Source organism: Schizosaccharomyces octosporus (genome assembly GCF_000150505.1).
Source record: "Schizosaccharomyces octosporus yFS286 unplaced genomic scaffold supercont6.2, whole genome shotgun sequence".
Taxonomy (NCBI): domain Eukaryota; kingdom Fungi; phylum Ascomycota; class Schizosaccharomycetes; order Schizosaccharomycetales; family Schizosaccharomycetaceae; genus Schizosaccharomyces; species Schizosaccharomyces octosporus.
Window position 1 is genome coordinate 1,688,798 of NW_013185620.1, and position 11,270 is coordinate 1,700,067.

General features: G+C 40.0%; 4 protein-coding genes across 4 annotated transcripts; 2 read left to right on the forward strand and 2 right to left on the reverse strand.

The window, feature by feature from the left end:
• The first annotated feature begins 353 nt into the window (after positions 1–353).
• On the forward strand, positions 354–2,992 carry SOCG_00184 (homoserine kinase). The gene has a single exon (XM_013162604.1). The coding sequence runs from the start codon at positions 717–719 to the stop codon at positions 1,725–1,727; it is 1,011 nt and encodes a 336-aa protein (XP_013018058.1). The 5' UTR covers positions 354–716; the 3' UTR covers positions 1,728–2,992.
• SOCG_00185 (guanyl-nucleotide exchange factor) lies at positions 783–2,799 on the reverse strand. The gene has a single exon (XM_013162605.1). The coding sequence runs from the start codon at positions 2,321–2,323 to the stop codon at positions 2,024–2,026; it is 300 nt and encodes a 99-aa protein (XP_013018059.1). The 5' UTR covers positions 2,324–2,799; the 3' UTR covers positions 783–2,023.
• SOCG_00186 (fork head transcription factor Sep1) lies at positions 2,929–5,828 on the forward strand. The gene has a single exon (XM_013162606.1). It carries the CDS (start codon positions 3,747–3,749, stop codon positions 5,757–5,759), a length of 2,013 nt encoding a protein of 670 aa, XP_013018060.1. The 5' UTR covers positions 2,929–3,746; the 3' UTR covers positions 5,760–5,828.
• Positions 5,829–5,900: 72 nt separating this feature from the next.
• On the reverse strand, positions 5,901–11,238 carry SOCG_00187 (DNA-directed RNA polymerase I complex large subunit Nuc1). Its single transcript, XM_013162607.1, has one exon. It carries the CDS (start codon positions 11,109–11,111, stop codon positions 6,054–6,056), a length of 5,058 nt encoding a protein of 1,685 aa, XP_013018061.1. The 5' UTR covers positions 11,112–11,238; the 3' UTR covers positions 5,901–6,053.
• Between the last annotated feature and the right edge of the window lie 32 nt (positions 11,239–11,270).

Below are 11,270 nucleotides of genomic sequence, written 5' to 3' on the forward strand. Positions count from 1 at the left end.
TTTGAGGAAAAAGTCTTGACAGATTCCAACGTCGAGAGGACGCGTTTTTTGTAGAATCGTCATGCGACATGTATTAATTTTGAAAGTCACATGACAAGCCTTGCAATAGATAGAAAACGATTAGTTTTTCTTTTTATTAGAGGAAAAGAAATGAACGGTTTCAGGAAGAGCAATCCAACATTGGATCTTTCCTTTCTAGTTTGTTTACTAACAAACTCGCACTATATTGTGCAAATGACTTACCGTGATTGCTATTTTGCACTAAATGCATTTTCAAAACAGCACCGGGGTCTCATCGGAATCTTTGAACGAAAACTTTTCCAAAGCAAACCGTCAAGAGTAGGCATATTGGCCTTAAAGAGCGTTCATTTTTGAGTAAGTTGCGTGAACGTATCTATGCTGGATTGGTAGGAACGTGCTTTTGCTCTTCGCGAATTAAATAGTTTCTTTTTACTTTCGGACGCGAACACGAATCATTTTAGGAAGGTTGGATAGTGAACTTGATTTCTCCCTAGAAAGCTTTGTAACGGTTTTTTCGTTTTAAGGATTTTTTGATTTTTAATCTTTGACTACCTACATTCGTTTTTTGTGTTGTTTTAAAGAGTTTGGGTCGTTTTCGGGTGTCATTTCTCTTATTGCATTTTTGGTGATCTCGCAAATCTTTTTCTTTTCCTACTTTTTTATTGCTTTTTTTTTTGTAATCAGCATTTTGTACTATGCATCAATTTCAAGTGAAAGTACCTGCTTCCTCTGCAAACATCGGCCCTGGCTTCGATGTGCTAGGAATGTCGTTGGAGGTCTATATGACTCTCGACGTGCAAGTCAGCGATGACAAGAGTGAATGTGTTTTGACTTACGAAGGAGATGGTGCTGAAGAAGTACCTTTGGATATCCATAAAAATATGATTACTCAGACTGCTCTTTATGTTCTACGATGCCACGATATTCATGAATTTCCAATGGCGACAAAAATTCATGTGAAGAATCCTATACCTTTAGGACGCGGTATGGGTTCCAGTGGTTCTGCTGCTATTGCGGGTGTTATGCTTGCTAATGAGCTTGCTCAATTGAAGTTATCCAAATTACAAATGATGGATTACGTTTTGATGATTGAGCGTCATCCCGACAACGTTATGGCTTCTATGATGGGTGGTTTTGTAGGCTCTTTTCTTCGTGAGTTATCGAATACTGAAAAAGAAGCTATGATTCCTTCTGCCAGTGATCTTCTAAACAATAAAGCATTTTCTAGACCTCCAGAGAACATGGGACGATATACAAAGCTTCCATGGGCTCCTGAACTGAAGGCGCTTGTTGTCATTCCTCAGTTCCACCTTTCCACCTCAAAAGCTAGAAGTGTCTTGCCTTCCTCCTATACGAAGCCAGATGTTATTTATAACCTTCAACGTTTGGCACTCTTGACTACAGCCTTGGGCCAGACTCCCGTGAATCATCAAGTTATTCATGAGGTAATGAAGGATAAAGTTCATCAACCTTACCGCTCTCAATTGATTCCTGGACTTCAAACGATCCTTGCTCAAATGACGCCCGAATCTCAACCAGGCCTATGTGGTATTTGTCTTTCTGGTGCCGGTCCCACGATTCTCTCCTTGGCTACGGATCATTATGAAGAAATTGCTGAGAAAATGCTCACTATTTTCAAGCAAAATAACGTGGAGTGTACTTATATGGTTCTTTCTCCAGCGTTTGAGGGTGCAAGTGTCTTGTAAATAAGATCATCGCGTACTGGAGAGGGTATGGTTTGATAGATGTGAAAGTTCAATATTGGGGAACATTGTGTAATTTATATATTCCTTTCGTTAGAACTATTTTTTTATAGAAAAAAAAATCGTATTTTGTTGTTATTTATGACACGCTTGTACTTTTACTACTTGGGTTACTCGGTTTTCACGTTTCGAGCAACTCTTCTGTAGAATGCGTTTTCTAAAAATCTTAGATTTTGCGTCTTTTTTCTATAGTGTCTAGGTTCATTTCCGAGGATCAGCAATAAAAACCATAACGGTTTCTATTTTTCTAATGAAGACAGCAATAAATATTCCTTTCCTTCAGGATCAAAGTATCCCAATGGTCCCTTCTCACATTCACCGCATGCCAGTAATTTGATGTTGCTAGCCAAGGGTTTTGAAACACTGATATTATCGAACGCAAAAGGATCCTTAAGACTATAGTAACGCTCTGATTCCGACGGACCTTTTTCAGCAGCACCTAGGATAGATCGTAGCGTAGGTTTCTCAACCACAGCAGGTCTCTCGTTTGAAAAGACGACACTGGGACAATGGGGACAAGTGATGTGAAGCCTTGACATTTTTACTTAATCTACAACGATATGTCAAAAGATACTTTTTAGGCTATAGAATATTTTAGGGATGGAAAATTTAGCCCGTAATAATACAGCACCTAAAAAGAATATAGAAAAGTAGGATGAAACGAAAAACCACCGTAGGTAGACAGCTATCCCCTCTCTTGCGAATAACGAAATTCAAGACAGACCTTGAATAATGAAGTGTAAGAAGTTTTTCATGACTCAAAGAGAAAGCAAACGAAAGAGTACGAGTACACTGGGATTCATAGGAATGGAAGAAGCACGTATTCTTTATGAAAAGCATATCCGATTCCAGCACATCGCTTTCCTGTTGCTGTGAAAAGGAGCCCAAATGCTTTCACAAAATACTTGAACAATCGCATTGATTTAAGCAATAGTAGTGGAAATAACTCGAAATTTATTCCATCGAATAACTTTTTATATCGTTTTCCTTAAATTCAAACGCAATCAACTACTCGTATAACATTTGTTTATTAAAGTTATATAATGCTACAGCGCTACACATCATTCGAATACGCACAAAGTTGTTAATGTGGTATACCACACCAGGCTATGTGGAATAACGATACTGTTCATTATGGAATTTATTTCCCCTCCCTCATAGAGGAGGAGAATCTTGCAAGAGGATTTGGTCTTAGCCGTTCTCTCAGAACACCGATTTTTTTGGAATTGGAAGTTTTTTGAAAAGAAATCCATGTCCTTTTGAATTTTGGGAAATAGTATATATAAAAAAGCTACTATATGTTTCTTTTTACCGGGAATCTTTCGCGTTTTGTTCCTTCTTTACTTGCTTTGTCTTGTATAAATTAACCCCAATTCATTAATCGTTTGAATTTAGTTGCTCATTCTTTTTCTTTTCCTGCCTTACTATTTCATTAAGTCTTATTAAGGTATTTCTTGGACCCTGGTAACCGTCTTGGTTAGGCTGCTCTCTATTATCTTCTCTATTTTCCTTTTTTTACGCAGGCCAAGTTGTACAAACTCCCTACACTTCCTGTTATTGATTCCATTAAACGTACTCTGACCTCTAATTTTTTTTCTTTTCTTTTCTTTATTATTTTTTGCTCAAACGGTTAAGAGCCCTTTTCTTTTTGCACCGCTCCTTCTTTCCGTATTTCGTACAAGGATTGTATATTTATCGAAGCTTTCTCCAGATTCTTCTTGTCTATCTTTCTTTTTGTTTTCTCTCTTTTTTATTATTCTTTTAGCAAATCCTTCTCTTTTGGAATGTTTTGTATTTTTTGACGGTCAAATCTCTATTCATTTAATTATCTTCATTGTTATATGATCATTCCTTGAAACCTAACTATTTATCAAGTGCTTTTCTAGTTACGTTCTTGACGCTATTGTTTATCTTATTCTCTTTTATTTCGTTTTGTCACTGCTATTTTTTTTATCTTCCTCTATGTCAAAGTATTCTAATAACGCATCCTTCAGCTTGACTGCCGGTGGCAATGATCCAGAGTCATTTGTACCAGCTCAAAGTATCCCACTATCTGCAAAGGCTCCCATGAGCTATAATCCTTATTCTCGCCCATACCCAGATGTCTATTCGCAAACATCAAACTCGACTTTTAATACGTACAACTATTCAACTGCGTTATATGCATCCGGAAAAGAAAACCAAAATATGCTAAATGCTTCTTTACCCAAGTCCAACAAGTCAACCCGTCCATACATTCCATCTTATACCCGTTTAACATACTCTGCACCTCCTCTGCCTTTACCTCCTCCTTCTGAATATTCTCTTGAGGGTTTGACAGGTAGAAAGCCACCTGTTATGCCCTCTTATGAAGAGTCTAATCAGTTTTATTTTCCAATGGATGACGGACGAAAACCTCCTTATTCATATGCTATGCTAATCGGAATGTCCATCCTATGCTCACCCGAAAAACGACTTACCTTAAGTGCTATTTATGACTGGATCAGTGGGACGTTTTCATTTTACAGTAAATCTAGTAACGGCTGGCAAAACTCTGTCCGTCACAACCTTAGTCTTAATAAAGCTTTTATGAAAGTTGAACGGTCCAAAAATCTTCCTGGGAAGGGACATTTTTGGGCTATCCGTCCTGGTTATGAAGATCAATTTCAAAAACTGAAGCTTAGAGAATCTAGCGTTAATCCACGACCAGCTCCACCTGTATTCGAAAACAATGCGTCAATCTCCCCCGCGCTTCCCAATTACTCTACTCCATCTCTGAATTTCCAGAACGAAAATTCGTTTTATCGATATAGAAGAACCCTCTCTACCGGATCCGCCGAAAAGTATCCCGAGGTAAGGGAGGTTAGCGTAACAGATCGAGAGTCCTTTAACGATTATCCAAAATATTGGGGTCTTGGCAAATCTAAAGGTGGCGAAAATGGATCGTTCGAATTGGAAACCCGATTTTCCGATTTGGGTGTCTCATCGATAGTGAGTGCTGACTCTTCTCAGCCAGGAATACAATCGCCAACACCGCCAGTGTCTTCTCCCGAGTCGAGTGATTCTTATCGTCTCAATTATGTGGATAATGCAGCTAAAATAAGTAGAAATGAGAATGATCTGAAAACTCCTAACAGGATTCGAGCTTCACCATTGTCGCTAGAAGGGGCTGCGCCAAGCGAATTTGCTTCTGATACAAACACTGCTACATCCGATAATGAAAATTTTGGGGATGAAATAAATATTTCTTCAGCCTGTCGAAGGGAGGATACTGATCTTCCGACATCGCTTCCCGCCTCTCCAACTCATAAGCCTAGCGCTTTTAAACAAACAAAGCGATCTCTTTCCATTGATCTTCCTACTCCTCCGCGTACATTGTGCCCCAGAGCCCTTTCCTTATGTGATGATATGTCTATTAATGATTATAATAAGTCTTCCCTTCTATCCCCTTTGAAGTTTGATTCAAGTACACAGTCTGCTAGCCCATCCACTAATTTAAAGGAACATCGAAATCGCATTTTACAAATGCTAGCAACTCCAGATGCGAAACAGTTTAATAATATTGCAGTCTCTACCGAAACAGACTCTTGGAATTTGACTCCATTCCGGCCTTCGGCTGCAGCCAATGAAGACATCCTGTCTCACAGTTTGCAATCAATTATAAAAAATGAAAGATTTAAGTCAGATTTGGAGAAGCCGAAAGAAAGCGATTCTTCCTTTGTGGAGACTCCCAGCAAGCCACAATGGGCTAATAATTCTGATATGCTTGACGGTGATTTTTTGGAGGCAATGGACATGTTTAACTGTGATGCTATCCCATCTAATGTGTTTAGCCCTATAAAAGCTTCTCCAATTAGGCGTGAGGTGAGACGCAAACATGTTCCGAGCAGTCTATCCTTAGCTAGGGCTTCCATTGCCCAGGACGATAATTATTTGCCTTCTCCCACGAAACGAAAGATGCCGCAGTTGGCAAGACAGTCGTCGACTATGTTTTAATACAGTTTCGTAACATTTTTAATAAGTTTGTTAATTAATAAGTTTTATAATTATAACTTAGTAAATTATGAGAAAAGAAAGTGTAATTGTCAGACCGTTTGGAGAATATTTTGTCCCTTCATATATATCCTTAAAAAACCTTTATTTTTATTTGTCTAAATTCAATATATATAACAAAAAATTATACCAAAAACCCTTTGAATTCAGTAAAAAATTCTAACAATCCTATCAATATGATTCCAATAGATTCGACAATGTCAAATATTAAGTCCTTTTTTTATGCAGATTATTCAATCAGTTAGCGGCAGAATCGACGAGAGGTGTCAAAAGATCAAAGCTACCAGTACCGAATCGACCAACTTGACCCATTACAAGGCGTGCTGAAGGATTAGATAAAGTATCAACATCACCAGCTAAAGCAGCTTCCGTAAGGAAATGACAAGTGGTTTCAAATGACATCTTAGCAAAAGGTGAAGTGTTGTATTCAATACCCATACGGTTAAATGCTTTGTAACCACCTTCAAAAGTCATGTAATCAGCAATCAAGGAAAGATGGCGACTATCGACACCGATACCATACACGCCAAAAACTGCAGAAACTTCATTGACAATAGCATTGCGGGCTGCTTCAACACCGTAAATTCTAAGAATTGCAGCGATATCGTTAGTGCTAATATCATTCATAGAGATTTCGTTGTAAAACTCCCACATAGCTTTCAAATTTACACCTTCGGTGATGACCTTGGGGACGGTATCCATGGCAGAGTCAGGAGGCTTAGGGAAACAACGAGTAATTCCAGAAATCTCATGGACAACGGTTTGCGCACAAGCGGCTTCTACTAACGAGACCATCAACAACTTTTCAGTATTTATGGGGAATACCAACTCAACAGTGGCCCACTCACCATTTTGATAATCAAAGTCAACGTTCTTACAGTTAGGGAGAACTGTTTGTGCAGTTTGTAAGTTAAAGGCTCGCTTCTCGTTGATTGATGAAGCCTTCAATTTTTCAGCTTGTTTGCGCTCCTTGTAATCGGTAACACTTTCGTCAGATTTGAAGCCATCATCCTCATCCATTTCTTCTTCTTCCTTTTGTGATTTCTTAAAATCACGCAAAGCGTCCCTATCGCCCTCATCAGGTCCTTCATAAGAAGCGTGTTGCTTCGAACGTGCAGCCATCTTCTCATTAGTAGCGTCATTATCTTCATCCTCCAAAGATTCTTGAGCAGCACCTTCAACAGGGGCGTCAGCAATATCCTCAAGAGGCCTCAAAGCTTCACCAACTTCTGGAGAAGACTCATCACCAGCAGACTTCCTCTGTCTCGTCTTGGAAAGATAACCCTTGATGTTTCTGTTAAGAACACGTAGGAAAGTCGAACTTACAGTGCGTTCAATTTCTTCCTGTTGCGCTCCATATTCTTCTTCATACTCCTTACGAGGATACAAATCTAAATGAATAGCATATGATTTTGATTGTTCGTCAGATCCTTGACCGGAAATTCTTTCAACAACACGAACTTGTTTAACAAGTTCGGATAAAACAAGCTTGTTAACCTCCTTGCAGAAAGCAGCAGAGCGCTCTTCCGAAACATTGTCATTCAAGCGCAAAGTCATTTGTGGGGTTTGGATGTTAGCACTAGCGGTCATAATAATTTCACGCAAACGAGGAATACCCAAAGTAACGTTCTTAGCACCAAATCCTGCAAAGTGGAAAGTGTTTAGCGTCATTTGTGTGGAGGGTTCACCAATGGATTGACTAGCCAAGACACCAACACCTTCACCAGGATCGACAAGCGATTGCTGGTAACGCAATTGCATCAATGCCTTAAACTTGGCTTCGTTCAACAAGGACTCATCCTGTTTGCTCTCCTTTTTACCGGCAATCAATTTATCAGGATTCTTTTGAGTGTAGTCATCAACAGCACGTTGAAACTTCTCAGATACACTTCCCAGGTATCTACTAGGGGGGTATTTGTCCAGGACAGGATCATATTTATGAGGTTTCTTAAGTGCCTTTTTAGCATAAGAGGAAGCCTTTTCGGAGTCAACAGCAGACAAAACGGACTTAACCTTGTATTTTTGAATTAATGACTTGTAATTCCTGGCGGAAAATTCGAACTGCGTAAGATGCTTCTGCTTGGTAACATCTAAAGAATCTTCACCGTAGAAGAATTGAACAACTGAACCATCAGCATCTCGAACAGTATGATCATATTCAACATTAAGACCTTCCAAATGTTTCATTAAGCATCTCTGAAGATAACCGGATCGAGATGTTTTCACGGCAGTATCGATAAGACCTTCACGGCCAGCCATACAATGGAAGAAGTATTCTTGGGGAGCAATACCGGTTAAGAAACGACTAGCGATAAAGCCACCCGCCTTGGCAGAAGTTTCATAAGGCAGGAAAGATGGAAGTGACTTACCACTAACCATAACTGGTACACGACGACCTTCTAATTCTTGTTGACCAAGCAAGCAAGAAATTTGTGATACATTGACATTACTTCCTTTAGCACCGGATACTGTCATGGCTTGCATGTGATTCTGTGGGAACTTTGTGAGTAATCCATCAGGAATACATTTATTAATAACAGAAGAAGTAAGACCATTCATTTTGCCCTTCACAGTAGCATCCAAACCTTGTAGTTTCTCATCATCACGATACACTTCTTCTAAATTGGCGTTAAGAACGGAGAGATTAGCGTCCGAGGGCAATCCGACATACTCGCTGGCAGCTTCACGACCCAAGCCTTTACCGCCATCTAAAAGTTCTCTGCGCCAGACGTCACCAACCTCCCCAAGTCGCAAGTCATCCATACGGCAAGTGAAGCCACGCATTTGAGCGTATGCAGTAAAAAGACGACTCAAAACAGACAACAAACGACCAGCAATATCAGCACCATAAAGCTCGTGAACGGAATGTACAATACCAAAGGAAGAAGCACCAAAGGACGACTTGTCGAGAACACCGCAGAGCAACTCGCCGTCCTCAAACAAGACAGTGCCTTCTTCAGAGTTCGGAGACCAATATTTACCAGCAACCTTGGCCTTACCCCTCAGATTCAATCCAGGACGATCTGAAGGCTTCAGGTTTAATAAGATAGTAGAAATTACTTGTTTTCCTGTCCAATAAATTTTGGGAGATAGAACGGCGGGTGGTACTGTTTTAATTCTTCCAAACAATCCAGTCTCATCGGGCTTCAAAGCTTGGTAGAGCAATTGTTGATATTCGTCACGCGTATAGAATGTATCTTTGCAAGTGAGCCAAACACCCATAACAACGTGATCTTGAATTAAACCACGAAGAGGGTCACCTGAAGTAGGAACTAAGTATTGGGAATCAGTATTAGCAATAAATTGAGCTTCCGCACGAGCGTTAGCACTTTGAGGAAAGTGCATATTCATTTCATCACCATCAAAATCAGCGTTATAAGAGTTACAATTCGCATAATGCATTCTGATAGTCTTCTCTCCTGGAAGAACGCGAGCTTTATGGGCCATCATTGAGGGTTTATGAAGAGTAGGTTGACGATTGAGAATTAGCATATCACCATTGCGAACGTGGCGGTAAACCTTCTTATTGGTGTTAACAAGGCGGGAATAAGAGTAAGGGGAAGAAATTAAATTGCTTTGAGGTGTTAAGAGCTGGTTGGCAAGTGCAGTACGTTGCTCAGTAGTAAGAGGCATTAAAGAAACAAGAGTACCGTCTTCATTTTGAATATGAGTTGCACCGGGCCATTTGTGAGGACCATTGACAACGGCATTTCTCATCTCGTTAAAGTTATAAAGAGTAACTGGCTCGGGATAAGTGAGCTTCGTAGCAAACACAGGTGGAACACCAATTTCGTTTGTCTCAATATTAGGATCAGGAGAAATGACAGATCTAGCAGCATAGTTGACACGCTTACCCATCATGTGTTTACGGAACAAACCCTCTTTCTTCTCTAAAATTTGTTTAATTCCCGGTGGAACCATTCTAGATTGACCCATCTGAGAAGGATTACGATTGCTGTCGATAAGACTGTTAACATCATGTTGAAGTTGAACAAAGGCGCCGATCAAAAGCTCAAAAGCACGAGAACCGCGCTCATAAGCTTCCTTATCTTCAGCACTCTTAGGAACATTGGTATCCTTGCTTAAAGCAGCAATTTGAATAGAGGATTGTAGGATCTTTGTTAAAAGTTCATTTTGAATGTTCTCATGTACCTCGTCTCCCATTTTAGAAGCAGGACGGAAACGTGTAGGAGGAACGGCAATGTTTTGAAGGAAAAACATGTCGGCAGTAGCAGCACTGCCACGCTTGTGAGAGTATAAGCGTGTAAGGACAGAGCTCTCTTTACCAAAAAGACGACGTAAATGGTTGCGGACCTCAGTAGAGGTCATATACTTTGCACCGTGAGCAGCGGACACCTTGGACTTCTTTTTCATGGGGTTAGCGTCCTCTTCCATCAAATCGATGCCCTCGCCCTCATCATCGTTGGAATCGGATTCTCCTTCATATCCTTCATCTTCAGTATCTTTCTTGCTGGTGTCACGAAGGACATCGGAACGGATTTTGCCGGTCTGTTCCATGTATTGCAAGTTTTTACCGCTTAAGGGGAGTTCAAAAATCTTAGCGAATCCTTCTTTACGAAAGTTGGGAGAGAACGATTGGCAATTATCACATTGCTTACGAGAGGTAATGTCACGGTAAAAAGAACGTACAACTTTCTTCCTTTCGTGTAAAAGAATAGTAGTGGTATGAGAATCAACGTGAACATTTCCTTTTGCTTCAGCAATGGCACGGTTCACGTATTCATCGCGCAAGCGCATCAAAGTAGAAGCATCTTTGGCGATGTCGTCGTTACCAAGACCACTGTCCTCACTATCACTACCACCTTCAGTACCGGATGCAGATTTTGGTTTAGTAATAGCAGCCTCAGTAAGGCTGACATTCTCAACTAATTGCGACTCATTCAACAAGCCATTGTCTAGCAGCTTAAGCTTACATCCGTACAGATGAACCTTTACTTTCGAAAGCTTGAAATGATGGCAGTAAAGACATGTAGAACGAAGCAAATTGTACATTTGAGAGAAAAACAAAGGATGATATGCGGGTGTAGGAAGAACGATATGGCCAAAATGACCAGGGCAGTATCGCTCATCCAAATGGCATGTTGCACATAATGAATTTTTCAAGTAAGGTCCTAAAGCCAAATCGTACAAACCTCCGCTGGTAGGATGGTTTAAATTGTCAAATAAAACTGGATTTATAATTTGTTTTACAGATATCTTTTCAATCTGTTCAACATCGTAAATCCCAAAGGTGACATTTTTCACCTCCGAAGAAATCGGGCGTGCAATATTCATAATATTATTTTTTCATATATATGATTTTGCACATATAATCCACCTACAGACCTCGTTGGTGCTGTACGAAAGGAACCGTTTTCCGATGGCAGTATTTTGCTAAAGTCCGGTGAAGATGTGAGTGAATTCTTTTAAAAAAATTTCGGTTTTACACACGCA